Source organism: Patella vulgata, chromosome 2 (genome assembly GCF_932274485.2).
Source record: "Patella vulgata chromosome 2, xgPatVulg1.2, whole genome shotgun sequence".
Classification (NCBI taxonomy): Eukaryota; Metazoa; Mollusca; class Gastropoda; family Patellidae; genus Patella; species Patella vulgata.
The window spans coordinates 64,733,260-64,753,990 of NC_065880.2; the positions used below are offsets into that span (position 1 = coordinate 64,733,260).

At 37.6% G+C, this 20,731-nt stretch overlaps 1 protein-coding gene across 1 annotated transcript; it reads right to left on the reverse strand.

The window, feature by feature from the left end:
• Window positions 1–13,226: 13,226 nt before the first annotated feature.
• On the reverse strand, window positions 13,227–20,202 carry LOC126811160 (dentin sialophosphoprotein). The gene is made up of 4 exons (XM_050536684.2): window positions 20,039–20,202; window positions 18,250–18,393; window positions 17,310–17,378; window positions 13,227–16,464 (listed from the first exon to the last, which is right to left on the reverse strand). The coding sequence occupies exons 1-4, from the start codon at window positions 20,063–20,065 to the stop codon at window positions 13,801–13,803; spliced, it is 2,904 nt and encodes a 967-aa protein (XP_050392641.2). The 5' UTR covers window positions 20,066–20,202; the 3' UTR covers window positions 13,227–13,800.
• Window positions 20,203–20,731: the final 529 nt, after the last annotated feature.

Consider the following 20,731-nt stretch of genomic DNA (forward strand, 5'->3'; position numbering starts at 1 on the left):
AGGAACGGGCCTGTTTACATTGAAGCACATGTATAAATATAATAATTTGTCTCAGATTTGCAGTCTGAACAAAACCATGAATGTTTCGGTGCACGCGTTGTAATTACACATGCATAGTGATACCACTCAGTCTTGCAACTGATGGAATCACATGCTATCATTTGTCCAAAACTAGGTCTTTGACAAGAGCAATATACTTTACGTGCATTTTCAGTGTCATCACCGGCTCTAAAGACAATCTCGGGTAGCAAGATACTCATCAATTTGATTCTCAGATCTTTCAGTAGATTTTCCAAAAAGGAATGATTAGAACCCACTTGAGTTATGCTGGAAGAAGGGTCAGAGGAGGGTAAATATAAGTCACCAATATCAACATTACATATTATGTAATGTTGCAATTGAATTTGGTAGTACAGTGGACTCTGTCACATCCGACATCGTACGGGATCGTTACAATATTTCGGATCACACAGCGTGTCGGAATACCGAGCTTTCTCCAAAACCGGAAATACTGTAACTTCGAAAACCGGAAGTATCTTTATATTGTAGCTTCGAATCACCAGAATGCTATTCCCTTTCTGTACTTTCAAAATTTTATTACATTAAATAATTAACAATAACAATGCATGCGTACAATATATTCATAAAATCATTTACATGTAATACCAATGCATGCGTACAATATATTTATAAATATCAATGCATGTAATCGTTTAAATTAGTTTGCTTAAGATTACCGGAAGCATATCGTAAGGCGGAGTCCTGGCCAATTGAATACTTAACGGCTAATTCCTTCTGCGCAGGTCGTGGAACTTTCTCGAAATCTGCTATAAGTTGCCGCTTTACATCTAATGTCAAATCTGTTCGGGCATGCTTTGCAGGACGTTCAGACATTTTGAATACAATAGTGTATAATGATTCTTCAATCGCGGCAATTTTTATATAATGTCGCGGTATTTGACATGAGTAACTAAAATCAAATACCAAGCGCACTCTTACAAAGGATTATACATTGTAAAATAATCAACAAAGAATTTATAACATTACCAAAGTAATCAACACAGACCGGCGCTTGCGAGTTTTAATCTCACCGATAATTGATTGGTGATTGCTTGTTAATCTTTTCTGGCTTCACACCCATTGAGTTTTAATCTCGCCGATAATTGGATGCTTCACACCCACCGTTTGAAGTACGGATTATACGGTGTCGATTCAATGGAAATTATGTGACGGGACGGCTGATTGATGTAGGAAACCGCAACATACAGAATCCGGATTTACCAGGGATTTTTTGGCTGAAGTAATAAGGAAATAAATTGGGACATGAAAAACATGTCGGATGTCACTGCAATCCGGAGTGATCAGACATCGGATGTGACAGTCCACTGTAATATGGTCACAATTTAATCCAATTTCAACGAAACTTGAAATATAGGTTTCTCTCCCTAAGATCTTGGTTCCTTTCGATATTAGCATTATCTGACCTTAACTTCATGGATTATGACCCCTGGTTGTACAAAAAATCATGTTTTTAGCTTGTGGACACCGTAGAGGTCACAATTTTTATCCGATTTTGTTGAAACTTGAAATCGAAGTTTATAACCCACAGATCTCAGTTACTGTAGATATTCGCGAATATCGGACCATAACTTTCTGAATTATGGCCGCTGATTGTAAGAAAAATCGCGTTTTTAGCTCGTGGACCCTATAGAGGTCACAATTTTTATCCGTTCGAATATGAGAGCCGTTACACCCTAAAGATGGCTGGGTTCGAATTTCGTAAAAATCGGACCGAAAGTGACGAACAAAATGGTTGCCCCCTCGTACGCAAATAGTGTAACAATATGGTATATCAAGGTTGTGGGCTCATGTTTATAATTTATAATCCAAAGATCTTGGTTCCTTTCGATATTCATACATATCGGATCGTAACTTCCTGAAATATATGGCCCCTGATTTTACGAAAATCGTATTTTTAGCTTGTGGACCCTATAGAGGTCACAATTTTTATCAAATTTTAAAAACCGTTTTAGAGGACAATATTGGTGTCAGTCATTATAAAATATGTTTTGGAGCTCGTTAAATACACCCCAAATATAATTTTAACACAGATCATTGCTACTATAGCTGAGTAACAAGCACGTGAAGAAACGGGAAGTGACGTCAAACATGACAAACATGAGTTGTCCTTCTATATAACAGACTGCAGTAACGAGCGGTAACAGACAAACGATCGAATTTCATTTCACTGATAATTCAGTTGAAGACGAAAAGCTGTTATATGAGAGGATATCTGACAATTCAAAAAAAGAATTGGCTTGTTACCCATCTATCGTAGCAATGATCTGTGTTAAAATTATATTTGGGATGTATCTAACGAGCTCTATCACATATTTTATAATGACTGACACCAATATTGTCCTTTAATCATCGGTACATTGTAATGAACGTTGAGTTTTGAATTTGTACGAAAAATCGCTCCTTTAGCTTGTTCTCTGACCATCTTTTGCAAGATGTGGGCGTATTTTGCATGACAATCGCTTGTTTGCATTTGAAGCTACAACCAGTCCATAGATCTACCTAGAGGTCAATGTTTTCATTCACTTACTGTTGACTTTGGGTTTTTGAAGATTTCAAGAATGAATGAATAAAATTCTGCACTTACCGGAATGAATTGTTCTATGAGGGAAATTTTGCACGGACAACGGCGCTACGACCTACTCTTATTTCCGTTCTGATCGACTAGACACTGTTCCTAACTGCCAGGCCCACCCTCCACTGACACCAAGAAATCACACTAAATATTTAAAAAATATCTAGTTCTAATAATCACTAGCTGAGAGTACAACCAACGACATCCTCTCATAGAATCGTTTTTCTCTATTTTGCACTGCAATTATAGATAAACATGTACAGCTGTCTAAGTCTGTTCAAATTGTTTCTAAAAGTCACTGGTTATCGAAATTGTCAACTGAAGTTTAGGCTTTCGACTAAATATCCACAACTTGAAATTGTCCATACAAAATCCAACAGTTGCGCGTTTGTTTCTATAATAGTAATGGCATGAATACATCTATCTTAAGTATTCCCAGCAATGAACTTGAAAATGACGGCATATCGGGTTCTCGATATTGCGACGGAATATAAATTGACGTGTCCAATTCCTGGCACTTCTAAACTGGGCACCTTTGCACAGCTATACAAGTCAGCTATCATAATTCAGGGTGCTATTTCATCAGTCAGAGGAGTTGAAACATGGCCACCACTTTTAAATTTTATAATATGGTCCAGCAGTATGTCTGATTTATTTTCAACAAAAAAAAATTGAATCTACCGACACTTGAAAACAAAAAGAAAGTACTTTTCCTCACTCAGGATGTCGTCACATGGAAGAAAACATGCCGAAACACTTAGGATTGACAATTTGACACATCACAGGTACTGGTAACACTGTCGTTCATTGTTGTTCTGTAGAGATACTCTGCATCATACGAGAAAACTGTCCGTCAGCCATTTATAAAAGGAGCTTGAGACAATACTTTTCTGCACCAGGTCCTGAGGAATGTGGTTAGTTTCTTGTCGACTTGTCTAATTTTGTGAAATGACGACTGTGTATTATAGTGCTGGATATAGCAACTGGATAAATGAATAATTGATATTTTTAGTCCTGTCGAAATGAACTGAAATGGGGTTTAACGTCCTACTGTTCTGCTCTGCTATGAGGGAGATTTTGCTCGTACAGCGGCGCTACAACCTACACTACTATCGAATTCCAACTGCCAATGGATCTTTTATGTGTCATTTAGACAACTAGACAGCTGTCCTTGTCAGACCCTCCTTTCTGCCTTAAAGACAAGGAGAAACCACACCGGAAGATACGGATGAACTTTCTCTGCCAACACTGGGAGTGCCAGAGTTATGGCCCTTGATCTCTTTGAAATATCTTTTGGGCACTCTGGAGGCTAAGTTAATAACCGATTGACTTTAAATTGATACATAGTGTTTAAGGTCACAAGAGGAAGAAGCCTAGTTATTTTCAATAATTTTCGATAATTACTGTCAGTTATAACCCTTAACCACTTTGCAAATTCTTGTGGATGTTCTACAGGCTAAAGTTAATGTTTGATTGACTTTCGATTTATATACAGTGTTTAAGGTCATGAGACGAAGATGCTTTTTGATTTTCAGCAATTTCCGATTGATTCCTTTAAAAATCACACCTAACTCTAAAACTAAATGCAAGGAACGGATCTGTTTACATTGAAGCACATCTACTTCCTGTCCTGCGTACGCAAAACTACTAAAAGGTCTATTCAAGAGTTAACATACTCTGTATATAATATACTGTTTTCTAAATATGCCTTCAGGGTAGCCACAACATACAATGTTGTTTTTTTGTATTTGTCCCATCTTGTTCATAAGGTAAATGTAACTTTTCAAATACCTGATGACATTTCTACTTATTGTTTCAAATGACTCTATATCCCTTATGCAGTTAATATGAAAGCTTTGATATCTGCTATGCAGATAGATATTATCTTTTTTTGTGTCTGTGTTTCCTGCAAATCTTATATCTCAGAATCTAACCAAAGGATCTTTCTGAAACCTTTACCCCCCCCCCCCCAAGAATGGGTGGTGGCTTTGGAATGAATATATTTTCAAAACGTTTTACTCATCCGAAATCACCGAATTTTACGAACGAATGTATTTGACCTACATTGCTGTAACTTTGTGACTATTTGACCTATTTACTAATTCTTTTCTTCTTTGAGTACCTTGAAACATTTACATCAAATCTGCAATTTCGGATTTTCGAATTTCGAAAATTCGTCGCTGTGATTTCGAATCGGAAGTTGAGACCAACTTGACAACTTCTTTAATAGTTGCACGATTTTCATGAAATTTAATATGTAAGTCGATCTTATCGATGCGACTTGAAAGTTGTCATTAGAAATTTTCTAACTTGTCTCCCCTTGATGAAATTAAGGATAAAAGTTTTCACAAAAAATCGCCGAAATAAAGGTCAGAGTGCCTTGAAATTTCTTTTCTACACTAGCTAAGAAATTACTGATGTGTACACAAAATATGCAGTCTGCCGATTGAACCGTAAGTGCCAACACCTTGAAACGTGAAAACCCATAAGGCTTATGCAGCATGGGATTTACATTTTCTGAATCCTTGAAGGAATGCCTAAAAATCTATCGGATCAGAATTTTGATATCGGTCAACTGATGGTCACCATTTTGAACTGAATATGATAAAAAGTGAAAAATCGACGATAACGGACATGAAAATGAAAACAATAGGCCGTAGTTTGGGGAATACGTCTCCTATTTACAAAATGAATACATTTCTGGATAGCCGGGATCAGGGTCGAATTTATGCTATTTGAAAATGTCACAATTGCCTTTGACGTTTTTCGTGCCGACAAAGTTGTTTACGAGTGAAAAATCGCATTAACTTCGCGAGTTTTTGGCCGATTTTAATGATTTTTTTTATCTTGTTCAGATTCTTTATATGACCCATGACATGTGACAGGAAGTGATTGTGAATATAAAAGCTTTAATATCTGCTTAGCAGATCTAGTTCTATTTCATCTTATTTTTATCATTAAGACGAAAAATGCTTTTTTCATTGACATTTTATAGGTTAAGCATGAACATCGAACAAATTTAGAATTTTACAGGTCTACCTAGCAACCATCATTATGAAATCGTTTGGTGTCTCCACTGCGTGCTCAATTTGCTGATTGAGCACCTGGTCTGAAGCATTTTGTTGATATAAACGACTCATTCTTCGTCAGGTTGAATGGTTGGACGGAGTGCTAAAACTAAAAACAACATCGAACGTGATATACTCAGCAAATAGGCTTTACAACATTTGTTGATTTATTTGAAGACAAGTGCGGGATTTGGAGAATTTTATTTTATTTTTGTATACAGTTGAGCCAATATATCAATTTATATTTATATACTGTGGATTTGTATTCTACTTCTGCTCTAACAAGAATGGACACTTTATAATAATAACTTTATTTAATGAGGATAGTCCCCTTAGCACAAGTGTACTAATTTTCATGGTAAACATTTTCTTGAAAAGGTTAAAAGATATATATTTAGAAACCCCATTTTGTGGGGATGAAACTGCCTTTAAAGGATCGCGATGAAGTTTCTATTTCTGACGCCTCCATTATACCTACCATATATTATTTAAGCTGCATTAAGCGATACGGGATATTACATATGAATAGAAGTTAGAAATTAGACGATAGCACGACATTAACAAATCTAGAATTTTGAATCTAATATATAATACCGCCATATTGGCATGCGTTCGTGATTTCGATCCCTGGTGTAAGCGTATGTGGCTTTGAGACAGGGGCGTCTTCTCAACCTCGTGGGTTTCTTTCGGCACTCAGGTTTTCCCCCACAGGAAAACCCCTTGAAGTGCGCTAAGCATAATAAACCATCGGTGGCAGCGAACGTTAAACTCTAATGCAACAAGAGCATCGCTAACGCTGCAATATACGTCCACATTCCAGCTTTGATTGATATGGTACTTTTTAAAATGAAGAGAATGAAATATGAAATGCCTGTAATATGATCAGAGGCAAAGAAGGCTAGGCGTCGGGTTTGTTTTGCCAAATTTACAGACAAAATACTAACAAAGTGGGTGTGAGACTGCCCCAGTAGGTCGGGGCAAGCATCAAAATAAATAGTTGCTGTCTTTATGGTATAAGGAATAAATATGCAAAGTTCCAAGATGATCCATTCAGAATTGCAGCCTGTAGACGATAAATACAAAAACTGGGCGTGGCTCTGCCCGTGGGGGTTGGATATGGAAACAATATAAATAGGGACCATATCTTGTTATTGAAATGACAACATCAATAGTTGCCGTCCTTAGGGTATAAGGAATAAGTATACCAAGTTCCAAGATAATCCATTCAAAATTGTGGCCTTTGGGCGTTAAAGGCAAAAATTGGGCGTGGCTCTGTCCCTGGGGGTCGGGGCATTCCCCAAAATCAATAGTTGATGCCCTTAGGCTATAAGGAATACATCTGCCAAGTAAACGATAAACATAAAAATTGGGCGGCCTGTAGGCGACACAAAAGGCACACAAATTTTGGGCGTGGCTCTGTCCCAGGGGGTCGGGCATGCACCAAAAATAATAGAAAAAAATGAAATGAAATGGAGTTTAACGTCCTACTGTTCTGCTCCTAACCTGGGCTAATGAAGACGGTATAATGTAATGGGTCCGTTTCCATGTAAGCAACTTTTTGGCATGAGATGTGTACACATTCGGCAAACCTCGTCTGTATGACGGCAAGTGATATGTAGCTACACCTATACAAATGTGATGCGTATGGTGGCTGATAGTGGCCATATTAAATCTCGCCCTTTTCACAACGCGACAACACGACATCACGGCAGTATTGACGCAATCACACGACACTTGACTCTGTCGTAACATCGTGTTATTTTTGTCGTAACATTGAGATGTCGACTTGTCGGCTAAGTCTCTTTCTACAAGTCACAAAAATACAGCTGTACTCATTACATCATATAAGAAGCAGATTAGAAATGAAATGAAATGAAATGGGGTTTAACGTCCTGTTCTGCTCTTAAGTGGGTAAGACGCTGGCTCGCTAGCCTGGAGGTCGGGTTTTCGATCCCTGCATTGGCCGAGAAAGTTCATCCAGATTTTCCGGCGTGGTTCCCCCTTGTCAGTGATGCAGGATGGAGAGTCTGACAAGGACAGCTGTCTAGTCCTTCGGATGACACGAAAAACCGAGGTCCCGTGTATACATTGGAATGCACGTAAAAGATCCCCTGGCAGTTGGAATTCGATATAAGAGTAGGCGATAGTGCCGCTGCCCGGGCAAAATTTCCCTCATAGCACACTGTATGGCGTATGCCCCTCTTCATTAGCCCAGTTTAGGAGCAGAACAGGACGTTAAACCCCATTTCATTTCATTTCATTTCTAATCTGCTTCTTATATGATGTAATGAGTACAGCTGTATTTTTGTGACTTGTAGAAAGAGACTTAGCCGACAAGTCGACATCTCAATGTTACGACAAAAATAACACGATGTTACGACAGAGTAAAGTGTCGTGTGATTGCGTCAATACTGCCGTGATGTCGTGTTGTCGCGTTGTGAAAAGGGCGAGATTTAATATGGCCACTATCAGCCACCATACGCATCACATTTGTATAGGTGTAGTTACATATCACTTGCCGTCATACAGACGAGGTTTGCCGAATGTGTACACATCTCATGCCAAAAAGTTGCTTACATGGAAACGGACCCATTACATTATACCGACTTTTTCACTGGCGGAAACTCGTGCATGGAAAGCGGGCCTAAGATCTTGTTTTGTGACATTGACCAGGATTTTGAGTAAGAATGACATTGGCAATGCGACATATGTCGATGAGAGTAGAGTGCTCGATGATGGCGTGTTTAAGATGTGCAGATCAGTGGTACCACCACTGACTTGAGTGATTCTGATAAAGATGTGGAATGGGTGTGTTGTGATGAGTGTGACGAATGTATGCATGTTGTGTGTATTAGGGAGAGTCGGGGGGGGGGGGCGGGCATAGTTTATACTGCAAACATATTCCTTCTCATTTATTTGTTTTATAAATAAAGCTTATCACATGATCACAATCACGTTAAATTTAATAAAATATGTCGTATGTAGGGTTTTCGGGGTCGCTGGATCGAAATGCATGCTTGAAAATCAATTTCGGATATCGGTTACATAAAAATGTCCTGGCAAGCGGCGAAACGCCTCTCACAGAATCGAAAGGAAGACCTCAAAAAGAAAAGAAAAAAACCTTATCAAAACACTACACTTCTTGGAAATATATAGAAACCACACTGGCTCTGTATCACCTTTCACTGTAAACATTCTGAGAATACTAAATCAGCAACAACTGTTGTCAGAAATCATATGCTTCCGAAGCGCTTTATCTCAGGATATCCGCCAAAAGTGCTGAGTAAAAAATAGACAATGGTAAATTCAAAATCCAGATCTTCAAGGTAAATCACGGAATCTAGGAATGGCAATAGGAATGAGATTTATGTGAACATTATTATGTGATGATATGTGCCCTCTTGCAGGTTATTGTATAATTTCCGTATAAACATTAGACTGCGCAGACTACATAATAAATCTGTTCGGCATATTCAGTGGGATATCATTTGAGATCGGACATGGTCGAATACTATCGACATAGCATGTATATTTATGACTTTGTTTTGCCAAAATTGTTGTGAAACCCGTTGATACTTTTATATTTATAAAAATATTTTATTGTATAACGAGACAAATGTTTAGTTTTGATATTTTCTATAATCATATGTTCTTTATCTTCTCATTTGTTAGATGTGGAATGTGGATGTTAGCACGAGTTATACATTCGCGTCGTCTGGAAAGAAATTGTCTTTGCAGGATTTTGGGCCGCCATCTTGGGTTTTCGGCGGATATGTTGGATTTCCTCGACCCATAATATTCGAAATTGATTTTTAGGCTGATAGTTTGATTCAGCGACCCTTCCAATTAACATATTATTAGACATGTTCACCGTGATCCTAACTTGTCATATTGACAACAAATTATTGTTGGTCGCCATCTTGCATATTTCGATTCAGAGACCCCAAAAATTATATAATTGACATATTATTAGCTATATTTACCATTATTCTAAATTGCCATGTCGAAGAATATGCATTTCTCACGTTTTTGGCCGCTATAACCAAAAAATTGCACAAATAAGTTTTTTCCAGTCTATTTCGCCTAGGAAAAATTGGTGGTCGTGAAATGGACTCAAATTGCCCCAACCCTAGTGAAACTCAAGGCCCGTACATCGAATACCGTTGTTTGTTTTGTAATCAAAAATGGTATACAAAACGTTACTTGTCGTAAAGGGGCACAAACCCTTTCGATAAACACGATATGTTGTCACCCCTTTGTACGAAATGATATAATTATAGTTCCCATTTTGATATTTCCGATGTCAAAGCTTAACCAAAGCTGATTTCAAACACGTAGGTAAGTTTTGAATAACCATAGTATAGTAGTTAGTTCATAAGAGAGAACAATACTTTTTTATAACTGTGCATAATGTTCGCTGAATTTCTCCTTCGAAGGCGTTCAACATTTTAAGACAATAACGTGGTTTTTTTTTCTGTGATTCGCCATTTTTAAAAATGAAACAAACTCTTCTATCTCAAGAGTGTTTAATGATATGGGCTGTCAAGTGTGAATTGGAGCATGCACATCGCTCTCCGCACTTGTCAGGATAACGACTGTAGGGTTATTATGGAAAGTGAGCGTAGTTGTTCGGAAGTTACGATAAACCGAAACCCAAGTGAGTGTAGGTATACAATAGACATATGTTGCTCACAACGCGGCCTAGGTGGGGCTTTCGTTGGTTGGTTAAATAATCGGTGGTGGTGATCTGGAATTAGCGATTATTTGACTGTCAAACAAGCTTTCTGTAAAAATGATTATGTGCAGGACAATTCATGTATTCTTACGCAAGCGTTCTTTACTCTTCTTATAATTCAATTATTTGAATTTTATGTCTTTGGTAGACCTGGAATGGACAGATAGGCTCCGTTTGTACAAAACTCTTTTTAAGTCGGCTAAAGATTTTAATGTTAAAACAGTTACTAATTAACTTGAGTAAATTACGATGATTACTTCTTTGCCAATAAAATATGCATTGGCCGAGAAAGTTCATCCAGATTTTCCGGCGTGGTTCCCCCTTGTCAGTGATGCAGGATGGAGAGCCTGACAAGGACAGCTGTCTAGTCCTTCGGATGACACGAAAAACCGAGGTCCCGTGTATACATTGGAATGTACGTAAAAGATCCCCTGGCAGTTGGAATTCGATATAAGAGTAGGCGATAGTGCCGCTGCCCGGGCAAAATTTCCCTCATAGCACACTGTATGGCGTATGCCCCTCTTCATTAGCCCAGTTTAGGAGCAGAACAGGACGTTAAACCCCATTTCATTTCATTTCATTTCTAATCTGCTTCTTATATGATGTAATGAGTACAGCTGTATTTTTGTGACTTGTAGAAAGAGACTTAGCCGACAAGTCGACATCTCAATGTTACGACAAAAATAACACGATGTTACGACAGAGTAAAGTGTCGTGTGATTGCGTCAATACTGCCGTGATGTCGTGTTGTCGCGTTGTGAAAAGGCGAGATTTAATATGGCCACTATCAGCCACCATACGCATCACATTTGTATAGGTGTAGTTACATATCACTTGCCGTCATACAGACGAGGTTTGCCGAATGTGTACACATCTCATGCCAAAAAGTTGCTTACATGGAAACGGACCCATTACATTATACCGACTTTTTCACTGGCGGAAACTCGTGCATGGAAAGCGGGCCTAAGATCTTGTTTTGTGACATTGACCAGGATTTTGAGTAAGAATGACATTGGCAATGCGACATATGTCGATGAGAGTAGAGTGCTCGATGATGGCGTGTTTAAGATGTGCAGATCAGTGGTACCACCACTGACTTGAGTGATTCTGATAAAGATGTGGAATGGGTGTGTTGTGATGAGTGTGACGAATGTATGCATGTTGTGTGTATTAGGGAGAGTCGGGGGGGGGGGGCATAGTTTATACTGCAAACATATTCCTTCTCATTTATTTGTTTTATAAATAAAGCTTATCACATGATCACAATCACGTTAAATTTAATAAAATATGTCGTATGTAGGGTTTTCGGGGTCGCTGGATCGAAATGCATGCTTGAAAATCAATTTCGGATATCGGTTACATAAAAATGTCCTGGCAAGCGGCGAAACGCCTCTCACAGAATCAAAAGGAAGACCTCAAAAAGAAAAGAAAAAAACCTTATCAAAACACTACACTTCTTGGAAATATATAGAAACCACACTGGCCCTGTATCACCTTTCACTGTAAACATTCTGAGAATACTAAATCAGCAACAACTGTTGTCAGAAATCATATGCTTCCGAAGCGCTTTATCTCAGGATATCCGCCAAAAGTGCTGAGTAAAAAATAGACAATGGTAAATTCAAAATCCAGATCTTCAAGGTAAATCACGGAATCTAGGAATGGCAATAGGAATGAGATTTATGTGAACATTATTATGTGATGATATGTGCCCTCTTGCAGGTTATTGTATAATTTTCGTATAAACATTAGACTGCGCAGACTACATAATAAATCTGTTCGGCATATTCAGTGGGATATCATTTGAGATCGGACATGGTCGAATACTATCGACATAGCATGTATATTTATGACTTTGTTTTGCCAAAATTGTTGTGAAACCCGTTGATACTTTTATATTTATAAAAATATTTTATTGTATAACGAGACAAATGTTTAGTTTTGATATTTTCTATAATCATATGTTCTTTATCTTCTCATTTGTTAGATGTGGAATGTGGATGTTAGCACGAGTTATACATTCGCGTCGTCTGGAAAGAAATTGTCTTTGCAGGATTTTGGGCCGCCATCTTGGGTTTTCGGCGGATATGTTGGATTTCCTCGACCCATAATATTCGAAATTGATTTTTAGGCTGATAGTTTGATTCAGCGACCCTTCCAATTAACATATTATTAGACATGTTCACCGTGATCCTAACTTGTCATATTGACAACAAATTATTGTTGGTCGCCATCTTGCATATTTCGATTCAGAGACCCCAAAAATTATATAATTGACATATTATTAGCTATATTTACCATTATTCTAAATTGCCATGTCGAAGAATATGCATTTCTCACGTTTTTGGCCGCTATAACCAAAAAATTGCACAAATAAGTTTTTTCCAGTCTATTTCGCCTAGGAAAAATTGGTGGTCGTGAAATGGACTCAAATTGCCCCAACCCTAGTGAAACTCAAGGCCCGTACATCGAATACCGTTGTTTGTTTTGTAATCAAAAATGGTATACAATTCTTTACTCTTCTTATAATTCAATTATTTGACTTTTATGTCTTTGGTAGACCTGGAATGGACAGATAGGCTCCGTTTGTACAAAACTCTTTTTAAGTCGGCTAAAGATTTTAATGTTAAAACAGTTACTAATTAACTTGAGTAAATTACGATGATTACTTCTTTGCCAATAAAATATGTGTGAATTCGAACTAAACACCAATTTCTAGGATTCAGCCTATGTTCTTTGTTGGTTTTCTAATAACTTAGATATATATGAATTAGACTTTCCATAATTTATAACCAGTCTCATTTAACAAATATATCAGTAATAATATATAAATACTAATATAAAATTTCCAAACTTGGTGGCATCGTAGCCGAGTCTTGTCTATCCACATTTTCTCTGTTTTGTTCAATTGTTATTAATGAAAATGAAAGAACTCGTTTCGTAAAAAGTTCTATATTGGCAATATTTATTTTGTATTTTGTTGACTTTGAAAGATGACAGTTAGATCAACGTTCATTTGGGGCGCCCCTGACAATCAACATATATGCATATAGTTTCTTTGGATTTCACTCTACATTAGAATAAATCATACTAAAATATAATACAAGTCCTAATATGAGACAAAACACGAGTGCAAAAGGAAGCCAATTAAAAAAGTTAAATAATTAAACTAATTTATAAATATATAATATTCGCTGTATTGTTTTTCAATCTATTTTAAGCACAGGCAGGTCACATCATTTTACAAAATCAAGCTCGAATTTTCCTTAAATAAAAACGAATTACACAAATTAAAATCAAATTTGTATGTTTGAACAAAATATATCAGATGACCTGTTAAATACCTAAGGAGTGGGGATCGTATTTGAAGTATCATCTCCATTCGTCTGATTGGCATCCTTTGGAACCGTCTCACCATCAGTATTATCTGAATCAGCATCTGAGGCAGCATCAACAGCGGGAACTTGGTTACCAGGAACATGGTTGTTTGTTGAATCAACAGCGGGGACTGGAACACTTGGGTCAGTTTGTCCGACTTGTATTACATCTTTGCTTTTTGGATCAGCAGCAGGGACAGGGTCGTCATTATCATTGTCACCGCGTTTACCATTGTCGTCATCGCTATTGACATTACCAATGTCATCACCATTATCATCACCATTGCCATCTCCATTGTTATTCTCTGTGTCCTCACCATCAATGGCGTCGCCATCACTATTGTCATCACCAGCGTCATTACCATCTCTGTCGCCGTCATCATTCCGATCACCATCGTCATCACCGGTGTCATCATCAGTGGCATCACCGTCGTCATCATTTGTGTCATCACCATTGTCATTACCACTATCATCACCATTGTCATCACCACCTCTACCCGCAACATTACCGTTGTCATCACCATTATCATAACCATCATCATCCCCATCGCCGTCATTACCGTTGTCATCACCATTATCATCATCATCACTGCCTTGACCATCATCACTGGTGTCATCAGTGCCCTCGCCGTCGTCATCATTTGCGTCATCACCATTGTCATTACCACCATCATCACCATTGTCATTACCACCATCATCACCATTGCCTTTACTGGCAACATTACTGTTGTCATCACCATTATCATTACCATCATCACCATTGCCGTCATTACCGTTGCCATCACCATCATCAAAATCAACATCGTTGCCGTCATTGACGTCATCATTAACAGTATCATCACCATTGCCACCACCATTACCGTCGTCATCTGAGCCGTCGCTACCATCATCATCACTAATGCCATCATTATCATTATTGTTTCTGTCGTCATCACCATCGTTACCATCGGTCACACCAGCATTGCCATCGTCAACGCCGCCATTATTGTCGGCATCAGCATTAGCCTCGTCGTCATCACCATCATCCCCATTTTCATAAACATCGCTACGATCACCATTTTCATCATTTTCTTCACCGTCATCACTCGTTTCGCCATTATCATCGTCGTCGCCGTTGTCGCTATCATCATCATTACCATCATTGTCATCACCAGTTTTGTCATTATCGTCCGTTTCGCTATCATCATCCTCATCATCATTACCATCATCATTGTCATTGTCATCGTCGGCTTCATTATCATCATTGTCATTATCGTCTGTTTTGTCGTCGTCGTCGTCATTATTATCATCAGAATTATTATCACCATCTTTATCGTCTTCGTTGTCGTCGTCGTCGTTATCATCATTGTCATTATCGTCTTCGTTGTCGTCGTCGTTATCATCATCATCATTATCCTTGTCGTCGCCATTATTATCATCGTCGTCGCCGTCGTCGTCATTAGTATCATTGTCGACGTCGTCATTATTATCATCATCATTGTCGTTGTCGTCGTCGTCGTCATTATCATCGTCGTCGTCATTATCATCATTATTATCGTCGTCGTCATTATCATCGTCATTATCATCATCGTCGTCGTCATTATCATCATTATTATCGTCGTCGTCATTATCATCATCATTATTATCATCGTCGTCATTATCATCATCATTATTATCGTCGTCGTCGTCATTATCATCATCATTATTATCGTCGTCGTCATTATCATCATCATTATTATCGTCGTCGTCATTATCATCATCATTATTATCGTTGTCGTCATTATCATCATCATTATTATCGTCGTCGTCGTCATTATCATCATTATTATCTTCGTCGTCGTCTTTATCATCATCATTATTATCGTCGTCGTCGTCATTATCATCATCATTATTGTCGTCGTCGTCGTCATTATCATCATCATTATTATCGTCGTCGTCATTATCATCATCATTATTATCGTCGTCGTTATCGTCTTCGTTGTCGTCGTCGTCGTTATCACCATCATTGTCGTCGTCGTCATTATCACTGTCGTCGTCGTCGTCGCCGTCACTATCATTATCATCAACACTATCACTGTCGTCGTCGTCGTCGCCGTCACTATCATTATCATCAACACTATCACTGTCGTAACTATCGTCATCATCATCGTCGTCACTATCATTATCATCATCATCACCATCACTGTCGTCATCATCATCGTCGTCACTACCATTGTCATCATCATCACCATCACTGTCGTCGTCATCATCATCATCATCGTCGTCACTACCATTGTCATCATCACCATCACTGTCGTAACTATCGTCATCATCGTCGTCACTATCACTGTCGTCATCATCATCACCATCATCATTATCATCATCATCATCATCATCATCATCACTGTCATCGTCGTCACCATCATCATCATCATCATTACTGTCGTCACTATCATTGCCATCACTATCATCGCCATCACCTTCGTTATCACTGTCATCATGTTCATCACTGTCGTTATCATCATCATTATCGCCTCTGTCCTTATTATGTAGGTTGTTATTATTATCATTGTCGCTATCATCATCGAATCCATCCTTTTTCAAACCAGCGTTGACCTCTTTTATTACACTTTCGACAAGTTCATCGAAGTTATCTTTTATATCGCTTTCTGCCTAGAAAATGAAAAAAAGAATTAGTAAATGAATAAAGGACATGAATTTAAATATTGCTTCAGAATCCTAACATGAACACAGGGAATGGTAATAGGGGAGCCGCGGTGGTTCAGTGACTAAGACGCCGGTGTTGGCCGAGAAAGTTCCTCAGGATTTGCCGACGTGGCTTCAATGGTACAACACGGAGGACCAGACAAGGAAAGGTGATTGCCGTTCGGATAGTATAAAACATAGAGGTCCCGTATATACATCGGCATGCACGTAAAAGAACCTTTGACAGTTGGAATTCCGAATGAGAGTATCCCGTAGTGCCACTGTTTGGGTAATCCCGTCTTTGTTGGCCCAGTCGGGACAGAAAGCAGGAGGTTAAACCCTATTTTATTTCATTTCGATTCGTAATAGTTTATTTTTAACAGCTTGTCAATATACAAAGCTAATCTTTTTTAATTGTTGCGTGCTTCGATTATATGTCCCCGGTTATCGTTATGACACCTCTATCTTCCAATATTAACTAAATTTTAAAGGAAGAAAATATGGAAAATACAGAAATAGGGGTAAAGAAAATTGACTCAAATCGAATTATATTTTTAAATTTTCATTCAAATCTGGGGGGGAATACTTGCCGATGTGAAAGGGTTGTTATAGGTACTGGGTATGATCGATGTTGCACGGGCGAAAACAAATGGTTCACAACTGATTTCATATTACAGAGACATAAACAGGGAACCAGAAATCGGTTTTACTTTGCAAAGCAATAACACATTATGTATTTAATAAGCTGCAACTGTCATTTACAGAAAGTGAAGAGCCCAGTGTATTTTTCCACAGAGGCGACCAAAGCTTACCTCGAATATGGTGTCGTCATTACTCAATTGATCACCTTTCTGTGCGCTTCCTTGTCCAGCCAACCGGTTCTGTAAAATATGCCAATAGAATAAATAAACAATTCGGTGGGATGCGGGGGTATTTTTTTCTTTTAGTGGGTGTGTGGGGAGGATATCTGGAGGCTTAAACCTGATATTTATTAGGTTTTCTCACAAACACTTGATTCATTTGGAATAGAGGTGTGTGTTAATGTTAATGATTTATAAATGTCGGTTGCACAAAGTAATCTGCTATATTGGGGGGGGGGGGGGTCCACGATGTAACGCTTTGCCCCACTGCCAAAGACGCAGACGCGCAATCAATGAACTGAAATAAAAATATGCTAGCCATGGAATGATCTAGTACTTTGCGTCGTGTGGACAAAGAAATGTATGATCGATTTGGTGTAAGAAAGATGAGTGATTGGCGCCTATTGTCTCAATTTAATCATAATTAATCATAATTAACAATCAGAATGGAATAACCATTTTATTGTTCCCTCGTTTTATATTACTCTGATATGATTGATTGACATAAACTTTTTCAGTTTAATACCACAAAGGGGTGCTATTTCTTTTTATTCATTCAATTTTTTATTTTTTTTTTATTTTTGCGTGCCTGGTAAAAGATAATTATGCTCGATGCTCACACCAGACCACTCCAAACCAAATGCACCACTGGCAGTAGGGTATAATATCTTTGCAAAGGACTGACAGCTATGTCTCAGTTTTCACGTACAGTATATAGTTTAAATGTGTAGTGAAATCCCGACGAATTAAAAATTTCTTTAAAATGTGAACAAAGCTTTAATATATGAACGACCCGCCCATTTAAAAGCGTGACATACCACATCACATGATACCATGGAGTAAAAACGAGAACTTTTATTAAGATATGGATTGAATTATATTTTAAACTTACCGATTCCGATTGATTTGTAAGGTTTCCAGACATATGTAGACCGACCGTAATACCAACAATACCAACAACACCCAATATGCTGGTAGCTATGATGTATTTAAGAAAACTGGTCTTTTTGGCTCCCTTGGAGGGATTGATTGCTGCCTATACAAACAAAAGATGACAGTGTTTAAATATAACTGTTTTAGTTACAGAAATCTATAAATTCAAAATTTCGATTGTAGCTTTCTAAAATGCACGACGAAGTCTCATTAATAGTCATTTCATCTACTCTAAGTCATGTCTTTAATGTTACAAAATGACACAAGTGATAAAATCCATGGCGTGTCATTGAGAGAGGGAGAGAAATGGGGTTTAACGTCCACTCGACACAAACTAGGTCATTTCGGGACTAACATATGGTTCAATTTTATTTCAATAGTTCGCTTGCGCGTAGGGGTCTTTAGCAGTGGTGGGAAACCGGAGGACCCGGAGAAAATCAACGAGGTTGAACAGACGATCTTAAGTGAGGAATCGAAACCACGCCACTTTACTCAATGACAGACCTTATGATCCAACGCGCAAGCGTTAACCATTCGGCCACACAACCTCCCTCCTTTTACATAATATACCGTATTCAAAGTAACATATCTTAGCACAAAGAAATGTGTCAGTATCATCTATATGTACATAGTAGTACATAATAAGTCATACTCCTATATCCTTTTTAAACAGGACATGTAATAATATGTTACATTATTACTTATAGAATACCAGATGATGAAATTGTGGTAAAGTATACAAATTAAACGCCAAAATGTGACAGATTGGTCCAGATGTTTTGTCTGAAAGTTTCAGCTCAATCCGTTGGGCGGTTGGAAGTGATCCCTAGATTTACTTAACGAGGTTACGTAATTCCTTTAAAGAATTCCATTGAATCGTAAGAGTGACTTTGTAATAGCGAATCACTTTTATGACTTTAATTCATGAAAGTTAGTACGAATGGCTATCCAATCAATTGGAGATAGCATAGAAACCGAAAGTTTGTACGTCTGCGAAAAGGCATTACAAAGCTTCCAGTTCCAATAGTTTAATGTGACTAGGATAGAGGTTACTGATAGTATTCCACGTAGACTCATCTTTTCTCCAAATTATACATGGGGATGTTTCTTTAAGAAAAGACATGTAAATAGTTTTATACGTAAATAAAAGAAAATCAATTACGAACAATCCAAACCATTAGACAAAATTCGATTTCTTAAAAAAACGTTTATTATAGGCAAAATAGTGTAATCAACAAAATGAACTGTTCACTGTGTACAAAAGCATGTGAAAGAGTTTTTATGGTAACCCATCCACTGAAATGACATTAATCATTTCATATGACAATGATAACCATCCCCTTTAAGCAATGACTACTAAAGATTTAACGGAAAACATATTAAAGGTGTTTGTTTTATAAAATATAATTTACCTGGAAAAAACTTATTTTCATGGAGTTTTATCTGCTTGGTGGTTAAACTTATTTTGCATACATTGATACATATTATTTTAAAGTATTATTTGGCAATTATAAAAGTAGCCAAAGAAAGACTTTAGGATTTGAGTAAAAAAAGCGAGAATTTAATTTTCCAAGAACTAGAATTTGAACACTGTTTTGTTGAAAAAAAGATATGTATCCTGGCATTTTGTCAGTTTCTGCGAAAATGTCGTATTAAACTGATACAATTATTATTGTTTCTATCCAATACAAAGACAATACAATTAACAATATACATGTTTAAAATATAATCCATAAAGAAAACTCTACCTCTTCATCGTATTCTGTTTTCGGCATTCTGAAAATTTAAAGGAGTTGTTTCCGTGGCTTTACAAAAAGAAAATCGCACAAAAGGCACTAAAACAATAAATTCTCCGAGAGAAAGGGGGATGACCAGCACACCCCAACGAAATGAATAGTCTGCGATTCTTTGTATAAGTAATTCTACTTTTATAGAATGGAATGGAGTATAGTCTATCTAGGCGTCGCGCTCTGATGTCATGCTTTACCCCATGTCAATCATCTCGTCAAGAAAGTTGCCATACTAAAAACGAAAATACATCGTGAGTAATTTGTCTTCGTTTAGTTATTTTGACTGACAATACACGTTTTTTGCCCTACAATAATACATGAATGTCATAAAATATATGTTACCATAAATAAGCATACCTAAACGTAAGCAATCGTGTCATTTTACGCAACCCACACATGCGCCGTTTTTTTTTTAAAAAATTCATATTAAATATGAGAATCATCGTGTCTGTTGAATTCTAGTTATGGCTTTTGTACAGTGAAATGTTGAGGTGATTGTTCCGACAGGGCCAGATTTACCATTAGGCATAATAGGCCATTGGCAGCGTGCCAGCGTTTAACCTTGTTTCTGTAAAAAAAAAAAATTGGGGGGGGGGGCTATTGATGAGTTGTTAAATCCACGTGTAACATACAAAGTCATGTATAATGGGG

Bases quoted from the DNA above. Each gene is read 5' to 3' on its own strand.
- LOC126811160 (XM_050536684.2), bottom strand. From the start codon at position 20,065: ATGCCGAAAACAGAATACGATGAAGAG. The intron at 18,394-20,038 runs GTAGAGTTTTCT...TTGTTTGTATAG, and splicing joins AAACAGAATACGATGAAGAG to GCAGCAATCAATCCCTCCAA. The intron at 17,379-18,249 runs GTAAGTTTAAAA...CATATTTTACAG, and splicing joins TTACAAATCAATCGGAATCG to AACCGGTTGGCTGGACAAGG.